Genomic DNA, 15669 nt, shown 5'->3' with positions numbered 1-15669 from the left:
AGAAGACTTCATGCTATCTCAACCTCATAGAATAAGTATAACCAAAATTATGTTTATACTTTACTAATCACATATTTTATAAGTTTAAAAACGTTCTACTCTGGTCATTGCTAATTTTGTCCTATCATCAATATTGAAATCCCAATAACACTTCTGATAAAAACACATTTTATCTTTGTATTGACTCACTAGTCTTTCTGAATACACAAACTCTCAAAAGCCTTTTTTTATGTATAGAGCAGTCTTTTTTTTTTTTTTTGGACATTACAAAACATATTTGTACTGAAATCTAAACTAAACATCAGTGCATAATAAGGAGCTGTTTTATTGTTAAATGTACCTGTAATCTGGGGTTGATGATGAAGCTCCCAGCAGTTGGATTCATGCATGCAACATACTGGGTATTTTGGACTTCCTTTAAAGTCAGTTTCTGTCTGCAATACCTACAAAGTGCATGAAGAACCGATATTGTGCATCATACATATTTTCAATTGAAGTACATACAGTAATGCTAACTTTCCATGTTATAAATAACATGTTGCTTCTATTACCGGTCTGTCAATTTTGCAAGAAGTTACTGCTAGAGGTTACTAAGCCTGTCAAGAGAAGGTTTGTGAAAAACCTCTTAAACACTTTGACTTATTGTTTGGGTTTTGCAAGGTTATATCTGAAATAACATGTAGGTGTGGGAGTGTGTTTCTCACCAGTGTCCAAAATCCAGATGCTGACGTATAAGAGCATGAGGCTGCACTGTTCCGTAGCTATCAACAGCTGGTATGTTCATGTCATCTATAAAATAGACCAGCCTCCTGTTGCCTACAGGTGAGTAGGTTCTTCCTGCTCTTTTCTCTAATGGCTGCTCTAGAATCTCTACAAAAAAAGAAACAATGGGAGTAAAACACAGCTTAGAAATAACACGTACACTGTATTGCAAAGAAATGACTTGAACTTTGACATTCTGTCTGTCATATTACAACATACAAGGTTCTGTGGCAGGCTCTGAGGTTTGTTACAGGCATCATCAAGACCACAGAACACATTAGACAGGCCAGAGATGGAAATGTTACTGGTTCAACAGCAAACTTACAATGAAAGTGACATCTACTCAAACTGACAGGCCTGGGAAAAGAGAGTATTAGTCAGAGAAGCAGCCAAGAGGCCATAAGTATCTCTGAAGGAGCTACAGAGATCCAAATGGTAGCATCTGTTAACACAGGCCAACTATTAGTCATGAATCTAGAAGTGACCTTAAAAATGCTCTTTTTGAAGGAAAGCCAGAAGAAGTCTTGCTTGCACTGTGGCACGAGCCATGTGGGAGATACAGCCAGAGATGACACCAAATGTAAACTTTTTGAGCCAATATGATATAAAACCAGTATTGCAAAAAGCTAATACTGCACATCACCACTCCAGATGTAAAACACGGAAGTAAAGGCATCATACTATAGAAAAGACATTTTTGCACTCTGACCAGGAAAGCTAGTCAGAGTTGATGGAAAGATGAATGGAGGTGAATACATGGCAATTCTGAAAGAAATCCTGTTAGAGGAGCTGAGTTTTAGAGGAGCTGTTAGAAGATCACAAGCTTAGAATAATGCCCAAAAAACATACAACTTTACTCAAATTTACACTTTACAATCACAATTGTTGGTATATCTCATACAATCATAGATTTGTAAGGGAAAAATCCTAGAGACTGAAGTTCTCCACACCTCCACCCTCTCAGAATCTAATCATTGCCACCAGATGGTGCTACAGCGTACTTGATGTGCCACTGTGCGCCACCACAAATCAAAAACCCACTCACCTTGCAACATGAGGGAGGTGGTGTAGTAGTTGAAGGGTACTTTTGAGGTTGTGTAACTCTCTGACAGAGTGTCTAACTTGTTTCTGACAAGTGCAGTCTTTCCCACTCCAGCGTTCCCCACAAGCATCACCGGCTGCCTCCTCTCCAGCAACAAGTCCACAAAGTAGCTAAGACGCATGGTCTCTGCTGTGTGCACCACAACAGCCTGTAATCACGGGAACAGCAGGAAGATGGAGAACAGAAACATACATGGTTATTATGGCTTTCTTTGAGTGTGATTTATTGACAGACATGTGTTCAGTGAATTGTATGTGATTTATAATTTCTTGGATTTCCCCAGAACATCACAACTATTCTGTCATAATAGCATCATTTGCTCAGAACAAAACCCCGCTAATTACGGCTCAGCAAGAGCCTTCGGAGCGCAGGCAGCTGTACGCAGGAGCATAAAGAAACACAAAGGAGCGTGGGTGATAGCTCGAGTCTTGTTGCTCATGCCTTCACCCCCACACGCTCCGGTACAGGGAGTGGTAGACGGTAATCAGACTCAGTGGCAAGCCTATCATCCATTCCAGCACCCCTGCCATAACCCCATGATGTGACTTTACCCTCTCTTATTATGTTCGTTGAAGCATACAAACATTTTTAATATGCCGGCATTGTTCATTTTTGGTTATTTTGCCTCTTGTGATTGTGATTATTTGTCAAACACTTTTCAAAAGTTTGCTCTTATTGCTGAGTATTCTTTTCCTCATAACTTGCAGGAGTTTTTACCTGTAATGGTGTGTGGTTTTCCACTTCAAAGCTTGGCACAATATCACTCCAGGGCAGAAAGCGTTTGGTCTGGTGGTCAAGGTAGTAGTCAAAAACCGTTCCTTGTGTGGGGAACTTAACTGTCCTCATTTCTTTGGTCCACCACTGACTGAACTTCACCTGGTAATCATGCAGCTGAACATGCATGAAAAACAGACAAAAACAAATGCACACAAATTTTTTGGACTCACTTAATTGCCTCACAGTTTAACTAGATCATCTGCAGAACTTTTCCATTATGGACTAAAGCCATTCATGTAGCTTCCTTCGATTACTTGTTGACATTAATTGACTTAAGTCTGTTTTCATTTATCCAAGCATGCTGACACAAGTAACAGGAAAAAATACCTTGTTCAATTTAGATTAACAAAAGGAGACACAATGAATTAGCTTTTTTCATGATGAAGCAGTTACGACCCAAGATACTCAATCTAATGTCCCAGGGTTGATTCAGATATTTTACAGGGTCTCCTCTGATTTATTTCATATTTTCTCTGGCATACCAATTTTCTCTAGCCATTATGTGGCTGTGTTAAACAGGCTTTTTTCTTCAAACATATTGCACAAAATGTTGATGTTTTGGGAAAATAAAATTATTTTTAATTTTATTAAAAATTAAAAATAATTTTAATAAAATTATTTTTAATAATAATTTTATTAAAAATAACACCTATAAATCGGTTAAAAAAAGCTAAAAGTCTGCTGGGGTTTTCTGTGTGAGGTCACTGAATTTACCATTGTTGTTTAACCCCAGTTATTGGTCAGCTTTGTCCAATCTGTACTTTCAAAGCTATCTTGGTAGATAACTGTACTACCTTCCACAGCCTGAAGTAGTCTAAAGTATGAGTACTTCCAATTAGGCAAAGAAAGATGTGGGTTTGTGCACTCTGCGTACCACAGCAGCACAAATGTGTTGAACATCTAAAAGGACGACAGCCATAATCAATGATGAGGCGACAGAAAAGATCAAGTCATAGGAAGCCTTATAAACAGCTTTCTACATAGTTAGACACATTTGTTTGCTTCATCTTCACTTGGTTTGATTAATGCAGTGTCAGCAGTTTGGTCAGTTAATATTTGCCTCAGTTATTTTGTATAACTATTCTCTTCTTTGACAACACCTGAAACAAAGTAAACATTGTATTTGGCTAATTTACTTCACAAGGCAAATGAGTTATGAATTACACTCTAAACTGAATATGCACTTTCATCATGAATTGTAGGCCAATTTGGATCATATTTCTCAAGTATTTCCTTAAATAACTCAAAACCAATGAGTCACCTGATCTTTATAGAGGGCTCCTCCAAAAGCCCAGATGCAAGCAAAGCTGAAATACGTCTCATAGATTTCACGAGGAGAGTCAGCAGAAATATTCTCTGCAGTTAAAAGGCAGTCGAGCAAAGTGCACAGTGTCTGAATGAAGAGATAAATAATAGTAACATGTCAGTTTTATGACTGTGAAGATTTACAAACAACAGATATACAGATAAATATAGATATCCACTTATACAGTACATATGTTGGTTTGATATTTACCTGTATCATGGAGTTCTCTGGGATAGGAGTTATGGTTTTAAAACTGTTCTTCATCTGCTCGAGACAACGAGGAACATATTTATCAAACAGTATCATCAGGTGAGCACGTTCTGTCTGCCGCTCCCGTCTATCAATCCAGCTTGTGACGTACCTGAGCAACAATGTGATTTGCACACTGTAAGCTAAAGTTAACATTATGCTACAAATAGATTAGACTTCAGGTGGATATTAAGATAATAGAAATGGCAGAATAGATCTGTATAACTCACGGGTTCCAGCCCAAGTCCTGTTGGTTAACATAAAGAATTCCTGCTCTAGACACTGTAGCAGGTGTGGCCATCTTAAGATGACTGATTTCAAATACAAGCCTCATGGAAAGGGTGAGAGGCACACGCTCATTACTGGCTAGTGTCAGGACCTAAAAGATTTTCCAAATCATTACACTTTAAAATGTGACATTTGAGGCAATGTGTACAAAAAATAGATATATTTTCGTTGTAGAATTGCCAACTTAAAGTATTTGCTTTCAATGGGGAAAAAAAATGCAAATAAATAAAAAATGAACACTGAAAACATTCATCGCTCTGACAAGAGGCTGAAAAGTACTTAAGCTCCAGGAAGTGATGACTGAAGGAGGAAGAAACATCTTCTTTCTGTACACACCACCTTGGTTGCAATGAGTTGTACAATAGTGTATGAGTGAACAGGAGGGAGGTACCTTGTTATCATCCATCACTGTGTTGAGTGATTCAATCCACATTGGATCAATGTCTCCATCCAACACAATCCACTTAGGCCCATGGTGGGAGATGTTCGCCTGCTGCCGCATCAGTGATGAAAGCAAGCCTTGCACAGATATTGAAGTAACCAAAGAAAAAAAAAAAAAGAATAGAAAGAGTAAGCAAGGTTTTCACATGTAATTAAAACACTTCTGTCACAATTTTGTTGCCCACATTAAAGACGTGGGTCGAATAAAAATGCTGCAAAGTTCAAATATTCGTTCCCGTTGTACTTTTTACTCCTCATTTTGATGCATGTCAGCGTAACAGAAATACAAAGACCAAGTTCTTTTACATACAGCACCCTCATTAACTATTGGCACACATAGTAAGAATTATTAAAAAGTCTACAAAAATGTGCATTTTTTTTTACTGCAATAGCACTCTCACTCACATAGTTTTTCTTAATCTATACATGAATTTTGTAAATTTTTTAGTGGGGAAGACGTAGCATGTAAAAAACCCCAAAAAGGATAATTAATTCCACCAAAATCTCTTGTTCGCTAGTCCATAACATCTAACGATCCCTATAACATAATAGTAACTGGTGAATTTTTAAATTCAGACAATACTTTGTTAAGAAAGTTTAAATTAGAAATGTACAACTTATTTTCTTGGGGCATGAAGATGACAGTTAAGAAGAGGTCAATTTCTCAACATCTCACTTTTATGAATGTTGAGGTGGATCAGTGGGGTTGTGTCTCGATCAACGGCCCTGTGAAACGTTGGATTTTCTTCAAAATTTTGCAGAGCGAGATTAACGCAACTGAAATAAAAGATTAGTTTACTTTAAGCTTATTTGCATATCATTACCATAGGTAATAAATGTAGAGGGGAATATAATGTCTAGTAATTGAGCAATTTCCTCTAGTTGTATGGAAGTACGCAAACGCGAAGCAGCAAATCGATGAATGATTTTTAATCTACTAAGGATTTCCCTTATCCTGTCAGCACCAGCCTCTTTACCATCTTTCCACTCCCGAGTTGCAGGATGAATGAATCCAAAAAGTTCATCTCTGTCAATCGCCTTTGGATTGAGGTCATTCCAGACTGGCTTCCATCTGAGCTTTATGTATGTTTTATGAAGAACTCTCAGGATCTGTTGAAAATGTCAACACCCCATATTTGACATCTAAATTACAAAGTGATTGGATTTTTTCACGTAAAATGAAACAAAAGTCCCACCTTGCTTTTTCCAGTCCCAGCACTTCCAATGACAAAAACAGAGTGACGAACTGCCATGAGTTCTTCCAGCTGTACTACCTATCACAAAAAAGATGTTGACAAAAGCATTTGGGCCTTTTCTCTTTAGGAAATTATTATTTTTTTCACTGAATGACCTACCTTTAGGATAAAGGTTTCCTCAGGCTGCAGTCCAAGTTGCACAGTCGATTCTCTGATGACCTTCTCAAGTTCAAAGTTTCTTTCTCTCTCAACTTCCAGGCCTGGAAACAGGTCCCCAAGCAGTCCCAGGAAGGCCGTCACGTCCTCTGTCACAATTTTAGGCATATTGAAGTCCCGCAGTGCACGCATCAACACCTTGGAAGTAATATGCCATTTTAAATTAGACCACACTAATATCTTGGCTGACTGTGGAGGGATAGAGACACATAAGTCACCTGATCCTCTGGTCTCGTTTTGTCTTTTCTTCTCAGAGAACCAGCCAGAACCAGAACAGATTTGACAGCACGCAAACCCCAATCATAATGGTCCTTAAAAGCAAAAAAAGACACTTCACCTCTACTCGTAATGCTATCAACAGTTTTCCTGTTTCTTTTCATGTTATGCTGCTAGGTTTTACCTTGATAAATAAATAATTTCTGTTCTATGTAGCCTGATATTTTTCTGCAAATGATTTTTCTTACCTGCTTAGAAAGTAACTCTTTGCAGAGACTGTAGAGTGTAGTAAACTTCCTGGCTAAAAGCTTAGCACGACGGAAGCCTTCTGCCACCAACATTATCTCACAAATAAGCTCAGTGTCAGGCACCACCATGGCACAGGGTCTATGCAGGACACGGACAGTTTTCATATTAAACTTTTTTTTGTTGATTAAAAAACAATTTGAAGGAGAAACTGGTGTTCATTCCCACCTAAAAAGGGCCTTGACGTTTTCAGGTAGCTCAGCCCTGCCAGCATAGCCTGGGTTCATAGTGATAAAAATCCCAACTGATCTTTTTATGGCAATATTCTGATTGAGGAACAGGAACCTAAATAGGAACATAAATTGATGGTGAAATGTACACAATTCTACGATAAAATTTGAGCATACTAATACTTGGTTACTCACGATTCCTTCTTAGAACGAACAGCGTCTTGAATGGTTTTGACCTGAACTGCGACAACGGACAAGACATCCACAGGGATACGGTTGAATTCATCAAAGCAGCCCCATGCTCCAGTCTGTGCAAGACCCTTGTAGATGTTTCCCATGGACTTTAGATGAACAAAGCAGAAATATTGCAGATCGTAAATTAGCCACAGGTTAAATTTATTTACAAATCAGGCAACACTTCATTTTATTCAGAAAAATTGCAGAAAAGGAGGTAAATAAATGCAAATGCATACAAAACAAAGTCCTTCTGAATGCATTTTATGACACGCTGTCAATTCACACTTTTGTTCAACTCACCTTGTAGTCCATCTGTTCAGAACAGTTGAAGATGTACACCATGACGCCCATGGCTCTGCCGAGATCCTTTGTAGTCTCAGTTTTCCCTGTTCCAGCAGGACCTGTTGGGGCTCCACTCATGTTCAGGTGGAGTGATTGAGTCAATGTGATGTAGCACCTACAAGGAAAAGGGATTTTTATTCATCATTTATGTTGTAATCATACCATGAGACTGACAACCAGAAAAAAATATTTTGATACCGGTCTGTGAGGGGAGTGATGACCAGACGAGAAGTATTTCCAATATACTCATATGAGTAAAGGAACTGAGCATCACAGATGTTGACATAGCATCGTTGCAGCTTCTCATCCCAGCAGTGTCGAAGCTGGGAAAGCCACTGGAATGCCTGAGAGTTGGTGACCTTTGAGTTGACATAAAAGCACACTGCTACTACATACACCCTCTTGATAAACGCAAATATTAGGTTAATGACGACAAACACTAAATCCTAGCTAAAGTACTTTTCTCTAAGAGATCTGAATCAACCTTTTGGTCAATGAGGCTGGCAACAATGTCTCTAGCATGGACATCAACAGTGCAGACACTCATGATCTTCTGTCTGTCACCAGGACTCAGCTCACCAAGGAGCATTTCTGTGAGAATGTTGAGTTGGAAGACCTTCAGGGGAAAAAAACAGAGTCAAACAGTATTAGTCAGAACAGAGAAAACAGAAGGAAAGTTTAGATTCAAACATGGGAGTGAAATGACAACAATATTTAATACTGCTTGGGTCTAGCTCTTTGTGTCAATGATAGGTCTTAAACAAAGTTAAAATTGCCCTTCATGAAAAACACTGAATCCACATAAATGAATGTGGACCCTGTATCGGGTAAAGCATTATTTGTCCCCATTGTTGCAGGAGAGCAGGTTTAATCAGTGCATGGCTATATGCCAGATGAAGATTGTTCAAACAGTAAGCCTAGGTCAAGTTAACCTTTGATTTTACTGATGAAACTGGCAACCGTGACAACTTGACAACTTATTATGAGCATCGCCCATAATAAAGCTCCTTCAAGCCTCGCTCAGGTCACAGAGTCTGACATGATTAAGAGGCAATGTGATCAATGTAAGAATCATTATGAAGAACACAATCTCCACTTCAAAAGTCGAAACAAAAAAAAAATTAACAGCAAGCAAAGCTATGACAAAGACAAAAATCTAACAAAAATGTAAAAACTACTGTTGCTTTCATAAAGTGTGTCTAAGCCAAGGACCTACTTTGTTTTATGCTTAAGAAATGTTCTCTACACATTGAGTTGCACAAACAATCAACAGTTATGGACCACAAAAGGTTAGATGTGACTTGTGAAACATGAATTCTGGCTATTATGTATTATACTTTGCTATCAAACAGAACCAAATAAGTTTTCAATGGACTAAAATCTTTTGCAATATGAATTAAATTAAAACCTTACACATGTCTTTGTGTTCCTTTAACCTTAATTGAACCTTTTACACAGAGGGTAAGGGCCCATTTTTATTCCAGTGAAACTATGAGGTAAAAATGAAAACAATGTATTTTATCAGCAAATACTTTATTTTGTGCATGGTAAACTGGCATCACTTTGAAGATGGAGCCAAAGTTTCTCAGTAGAACCTCAATGCATCACACTGGATTTTTATAATGTATTTAGCTACAATCCTTTTGTGCTTTTGCTTTGAGCCTGGGTTATTTTGTCCGTCTTTTACATAAATACACAAAACAATATTTCTTTAACTGATTTCTTCTTGTGCTTGAGTTATACATTATACGGTTGCACGCATATTTCTTGCAAAAAAATGTTCTTTAAAAACAAATTCTTACCAATCTTACCTGTTTCTTGCTGTAGTCTTTTAATCCCGACTCAAATCCTTCTTCAAGTCGTCTAAAAACAAGCTCCATATCATTGCTCCACCAGATCTGTGATCCGGTGAGAGCAATTTGAGCGGGGAATTCAAGAATCCACTGCTCTCTGGATCTGTCCTCATAAACAGACACGGCTTCAGACAGGTGAACCTTGATGCAGTTTCTCATAGATTCCTCAAGACGGGTGAGCCACTCTTCCACCTTATGTTTGGGATTTTTACCAAAGGTTTTTTTTTAATTTTTTTATTAGAAATCTGTGAGACATATTTTACACCCCATCATACTGAATTCGATCTTACCCGTCCGTTACAGAAGCAATCAGTTTGGAACTGAACATACTCTCTCTCTTTACTGTACATGCCCAAAGCATGTTTAGGATTGTGCAGCACGTCGCTTGTGTTAAACTCAAGATCTGACATGCTGTCAAACAGTTTTGGAAGATAAACAGTAACCTAGAATAAGAAATAGGTAATTACCCTTATTTGAAATAGTGAAAGTCAGTGACTACATGTAAAGGTTGATTAGGTATTCAGTGAAACAAAACTGATGTAAAACTGTGCATCACACTACCTCCCTTGGGCGACTCCTTTTGGAGAGGATGTCCAACAAGTCTGCAGATGAAATAAAGTAGAATCGGGGAAATGCAATTCTCTTGGTATCCAGATATTCAGCAAGAGCTTTTTCACATAGAGCCAGCCTGACAGAAAGCATCAACAGGGACAGTAAGCAGGAAACTTCCAAAAATAATGATAGTTTATAGCATGGGTGACCAGCTCCAGTCCTCAAGGCCTGTTGTCCTGCTAGTTTTAGATGTGTCTTATTACAGCTGATTCAAATGATCCAACCTCCTCATCATGTCAAAGTTCTGCAGAGGCCTGTAAATGAACCATTGTTTGATTCAGGTGGGTTGAGTCAGGGACAGAACTAAGTCATGTAGGATAACGGCCTTTGAGGACTGACTTTTGACACCACTGGTTTCGGAACATATACAAACACCTTTTTTGCAAGTCCTCTAACTTTTCAAACAGATGTTGCTTGTTGGTGGCCTCAATAAGATTTTTAGTTTTAGCACTGTCCAGCATTAACTCCTGAAAGAAAAAATAGGTTTAAGAGATTGAAATTTGCATGATTTGTGTAATCCTCACAATAACATTCATACCTGATATTCACCATCTATTTTTTGAAATTTTAAAGCATCGTCAGGAATTTGTTGGTGGATGTCATCGCAGCTTTTGAAGATGCTTTCAAGGTGGACCCATGTTCTTTGGACCTCCATCCAAATAGTTAGCACACAATCAGCAGCGGTGAGCTGATGCTGCAGTTCCAGTGCCCGGTCTAAGAAGTGAGCCACATGCTTGCTCTGAATGACATTCTGGAGCTGAATCTTCAGGAGGGCAACATAAAGGAATGTGTGAAACAAAGCTGAAGAACATGAAGTCTAAAAAAAACTCCATTGAACCATACAATACCATATAATACTATGCAATAAAGCACAACAAGATAATGGGACGATTCTAGTCTTTAATGTATGTTGTTAACATTCTATGTGATAGACCACACCAAACAGCCACCTCGGAGTGAGAACATACAGTATGTCAATATCAATGCTTTGAGCTTCTCGACAGCTTTATGCATGATCTGTCTGGTGTGTTCCTTGGTCTCCTTGGTATGTTCACTAATGTTCTCAAACAAACCTCTGATGCCTTCACAGAACTGCTGGACTTATACTAAGATTATTTTATGCAACTCCTTTTGTGACATCCGAGAACAATTTGTGGCAAATTATTTTTGCTTAGATGTAGCAGAACAAAGGAAGTTGCACTTTTCACTGTGCCCAAAAGTGGAAAAAAATCAAAGTTGTACAAATATGTTTGCAAGGGAATGTAAACTAAATCCAGAGTAAAAGCCCTGAACACCCAACTACCACACAAACTATGGCAAGAGAATGTCACTTATTGAGAACTTTACATACGTCAGTTTTGTTTAAGAACACATTCCACCTCATCAGCAGGGCAACCCAACCACTTCAACAAAGATTTAGCCACTAAAGTAGCAAGGCTTCTAATTCCTGGCTGTAACCCTCCCACACATCTGTTGTGAATGTTCAAAGATCACCAAGGAGCAACAATGCTCTGCATCCCCCAAGCAGCAATAAATCTCAGGATTCAATAGGCACCCCTTTGCTCTCAGCTGTGCAATCAGACATTGAAAATGGCACACCATTCTGCAGTCTTAGCTTAAGAACTTAACAATCTGTTCTTCTTACAGAGAGATAATCTTAACATAATTTCTTGTACTTAAATTAATCATTTATTCTTTCACTCTGTGCGACCACAAGTTAAAGTTTTTAAAAGGTTAAACAGCTACCTGATGATCGTCAAGTATTTCAATAAGGTCCTCATTAAATGTAAGTAGTGGTAGGGAGGTCTGGTAATGTTCCTCATATGAAAGCTCCATTGATCCCCATGCTTGGCTTATTTCTGTTATAATCTGAAAAACAACAGAGTGGTCATTATATTGATGATGTTGTTAAATTACAAAATGCTTAAGTCAGTTTTATTACCTGTTTTACATGCACTGTGAATTAAAATGGCATGTAGTAGATATGCACCAATAAGAGATCTGTGGCCAATTTCTGATCTACAGTTTTTGTAAAGATTTGACATAGAAATACCAATTGAAATTCGATTTATCTCTAAGGTCTATAATTAACAACTATTTTTAATTCATATTAGAAACAAAGCAGTCAAAACAAAGCTTAGATGTCTTAAAACATAGAGAGCATGATTTTAGTTACAGTTTTTAACTTGTTTAGTATCTTATACTAGCATACCTATCACAATTAGTGATACAAACTGTGTACACCAGTCTCTGTGAATATCTATAAGAGTATAGAGCCTTACTGTAACTGAGATGCAACCAACATGTCCAAACCAGAAATTTCCTAAACAGAGACTGAATACTCAAAAGGAAAAAAAAAACTGAGCAAACTTCCCGTTACTCTTTGCTTTCTGATAAAGTTGGCTCTGGGTCAATTAGCTACTCCACCAGTTCAATGAAGTGACAATGAGGTGGGTACACATTGACTCTCTGTGGCTCATAGCTCATTTTGGTGCCTGAAATAATTAGGTATTTCATGCCCAAATTGTCAAAATACAAGGTGGCAAAATGGTGAAAAGATCCAAATCCATCACAATCTTGCTTTTTCTTGAAACAGTCTGAATCAAAGGTCAATTTACCTCAATACATTTGTTTATAATTGCTTCTCATACCTGCTGTGCCTTCTCTGGCATGTTTTTAAACACCTTCCTGATACTGAAAATGACTCTTTGACTCTTTATTGTTCAGTAATTATGTCATTAGCAAAGGGTGTTTTTGTCACTACAACCTAGTAGTGCAGCTTAGGTTCGGGGTGTTCAGAAACTGTGAAAAGTTCAGATCTTTGAATTTATAACTAGTCAGTCACTGGTTAAGCAGAAATTGTCTGATTTCAGTCACCCGCAGATTTCTCAATTAGTGTATTTCTATTATACACCGATTTATGGCAAAAAACCTCTAAAAATATTTTAAATCTTTGGTAGTGTTAAGAATTTGTATTTTCATTTTGATATTTACTTAATGTAAATATCAAAATGTAGCAGTTTCAGGTATTCAATTTAAAATAAATGAGAAAAAAAAACAAAAAACCTTTTCGATAGCCAATTCTTTGACTGCCTTATCCACTATAATGCTGACTTCATCTTCAAATAAATGAAGCTGCAGAGCCAAAAGATTCTCCAAGGTGGTTGTGTCAGATACAGTGAAGTCAACCTGTTCAGAAAGAAATACATTGACTCAAAGTCCAAGGTTTCCATCACGTAAGGAACAAACGTAGCACAACTCCGGTAGCCTGTATTTACGGACCTTTGTTGTTCTAATCAGCTGCATCCAGTGGCGCTCTCTTATTGCCTGGCTCTGTAGTTGACTCACAACACGCAATGATGTCAACAATTTTTTTACATACAGGTCTAATCCCACATACACATCCCAAAAGTGTGCGTCTTTGTCAAGCTTCCGTATGTCCTACAGAAGCAGAAGGTGGATAAACATAATTAGTTATTATGGACATCTATTACAAATGGTAATGATGCATAACTGTAAAGCTGCAGGAGAGATAAGGTGGTGTGATATAGCACTGCTGGTAACCTTACCCTGGCAAAGCTCCTCAATTCTCCATCCATCTGCTCCACGTTTATCTGCCTCCATTTGGTCTTTGTCCAGTTTTCAACAGTGCTCTGTAAAGATAAAACACACACACACAAACACACCCCCACACACACACACACACACACATACACACACAAACACACGCACACACACACACACACACAGGGGTCAGCAGAATGAAGGTCTTTAATGGTGACAGTTAAAGGTTAGAGGTCATTCAGAGATTCAAAGACTGCCTCGTAAAGGGAAGACCAGTCAAGTCATGTAGATGCTAGAATATTCTGATGATGTAAAACATCTTTTTTTCTGCATTTCCAGGTTCTTTGGAAAAATGACATCTCAGAAAGTAGAATAACTTGCCTGCACATATATCACAATGTCCCACAGTTCTTTCAGGACAGTGATTTCCTGTCGACAGAGCTTGATGTCTCTGTAGTCGGGAATAGTTACGTCAAACAGATTTGTGGACTCTTGTAGCTCTGCTACTTCTCTCTCCATATCTCGGATGGCTTTTTCTGACTAAACAATACAGAAGGACAGTCATTCAAAATATCCTGTGTAATGAAACAACAATCTCTATCCCAAAGTGGCACTGCAGGTTAATACTTACTTTCTCCAGACTAGAATAGGGATTCAATGTATTGTAACTGAAGGGTGTGTTTGCTTTGAACCTCTCCCTGAATTTGGCTTGTTTTACCTGAAAATAAGTAATGATTTTCAAGAACAGCACTGTGGCATATTTTTTTTTCAAACATTTATTTTCACACTTCACTTATTTCATTTCTCTGAAGGCGAACTAATTTAAACCTGATGTTAAGAACCATGAGCAAAATACCACTATTTCATATTACTAAAACAGGGTTTTGAGAAAAAAAAAAAAAACAAGAATTGAAAGTTAATATAATGTACAGGATTTTTGGAATAACATGTGGATGCTATAAAATGATTTGTCACCTCAAAATCCATGCATTTTGTTCTCAAAACTATCACTTCAGCACTTTGCATGGGAGCAACTTCATTCTTCACTTTCAAGGCCAGTTTTTTTACTTCAGCCCATTTTTCTGGGAGTTCCTGTGAATTAGCAGACTGAATTTAAATTACATCATGTAGAACACTGATTTCTTCATTAAAATAAACAAATTAATTAAATTAAAAATAGATAAGAAAATAGGTGCTAACCTCCATTTGAGTGTAGAAAAGTTCAGGTATTGTCACACCAAAGCGTTCTAGGAGGACTATTGTGCCTCTAAGAGGTTCAAACATCATATCAATGGCACTTTGTCTGTCTCTGACAGCCAACAGGTGGGTCATAACATCAATAAAACCTTGGTGGTCTCCTTTGACAACAGGACTGTTCAACCCCTTGACAGCAACTTGGAGAAATGTCTGCAGCTCTTCAAGACTGTGTGGTAAAACATGCACACTTAAAACAACTGATGTTATGATTTGACTTGACTTGAAGTGAAGAAATATGGAGAAATCAATGTTACCTGTTCATCACATATGTCAAGAGATGCTCTTTAAAAAGCCAGCTCCACATTTTAATTGCGTTCAGAAGACTGACTTTGAAGAACCTGCAGTCCACTCGAAGCCACCCATCAAACACTCTAAAGTCTTCCAGTTGACACACTTCGGCATGCAGTTTCTCATAATAATCAATCTGTGAAATAAAAACGAACAACAAATAGCACACAGACCCATCGTATCGTGAAAAAAACATAAATGCTGGAATGTGTTTACCTGTTCTTTGAAGTTCTCGGTTGTAGGGGGGGATTCAGGGAGCACATCTGCTCTACAGCCCTCCAGCTCCTCTACTGAAATACCACGACCGTATCTGAGAAACTGTCTGAGGAACTCTGTTCTGTCATCCTGCCATAGGTGGGTGTAGCAATCAAAATGTTTCTGGTAATTTCCCATTTTCTGAAGAACACTCTCCACTTTAGCCATTATTTCCTGCCTCAGGTTTGATAAATCTGGAATGTCATCCATGATATCCTGTAAGGGTTATGAA

The 15669-nt window shown here is 38.0% G+C and overlaps 1 protein-coding gene across 3 annotated transcripts in view; it reads right to left on the bottom strand.

The window, feature by feature from the left end:
* si:dkey-233k19.3 (dynein heavy chain 11, axonemal) overlaps nt 1-15669 on the bottom strand; it is a 51043-nt gene that overhangs the window by 29012 nt on the left and 6362 nt on the right. For 2 of the 3 annotated variants that reach the window (XR_001664484.1, XM_016680680.1), the window contains 33 exons: nt 15399-15653; nt 15149-15318; nt 14838-15060; nt 14613-14744; nt 14269-14355; nt 14019-14177; nt 13643-13726; nt 13356-13514; nt 13140-13262; nt 11820-11942; nt 10612-10836; nt 10449-10540; nt 10023-10149; nt 9752-9904; nt 9420-9653; nt 8093-8224; nt 7807-7967; nt 7567-7723; nt 7225-7370; nt 7028-7144; nt 6802-6940; nt 6556-6648; nt 6281-6475; nt 6122-6199; nt 5903-6035; nt 4876-5003; nt 4427-4575; nt 4158-4308; nt 3903-4034; nt 2582-2755; nt 1808-2012; nt 705-870; nt 341-443 (listed from right to left, as the gene is read on the bottom strand). Coding sequence is in view for 2 of the 3 variants with exons in the window: in XM_016680680.1 (XP_016536166.1) it covers nt 341-443; nt 705-870; nt 1808-2012; nt 2582-2755; nt 3903-4034; nt 4158-4308; nt 4427-4575; nt 4876-5003; nt 5903-6035; nt 6122-6199; nt 6281-6475; nt 6556-6648; nt 6802-6940; nt 7028-7144; nt 7225-7370; nt 7567-7723; nt 7807-7967; nt 8093-8224; nt 9420-9653; nt 9752-9904; nt 10023-10149; nt 10449-10540; nt 10612-10836; nt 11820-11942; nt 13140-13262; nt 13356-13514; nt 13643-13726; nt 14019-14177; nt 14269-14355; nt 14613-14744; nt 14838-15060; nt 15149-15318; nt 15399-15653 (4905 nt within the window). In the remaining variant the exon portion in view is untranslated. The remainder of the gene's footprint in view (nt 1-340; nt 444-704; nt 871-1807; nt 2013-2581; nt 2756-3902; nt 4035-4157; nt 4309-4426; nt 4576-4875; nt 5004-5902; nt 6036-6121; nt 6200-6280; nt 6476-6555; nt 6649-6801; nt 6941-7027; nt 7145-7224; nt 7371-7566; nt 7724-7806; nt 7968-8092; nt 8225-9419; nt 9654-9751; nt 9905-10022; nt 10150-10448; nt 10541-10611; nt 10837-11819; nt 11943-13139; nt 13263-13355; nt 13515-13642; nt 13727-14018; nt 14178-14268; nt 14356-14612; nt 14745-14837; nt 15061-15148; nt 15319-15398; nt 15654-15669) is intronic. The other variant, XM_016680679.1, reaches the window with a different exon arrangement.

The sequence above is a fragment of the Poecilia formosa genome, unplaced genomic scaffold (genome assembly GCF_000485575.1).
Source record: "Poecilia formosa unplaced genomic scaffold, Poecilia_formosa-5.1.2 Scaffold253, whole genome shotgun sequence".
In the NCBI taxonomy this organism is placed as follows: domain Eukaryota; kingdom Metazoa; phylum Chordata; class Actinopteri; order Cyprinodontiformes; family Poeciliidae; genus Poecilia; species Poecilia formosa.
This window is presented reverse-complemented; position numbering and strand designations above follow the sequence as displayed.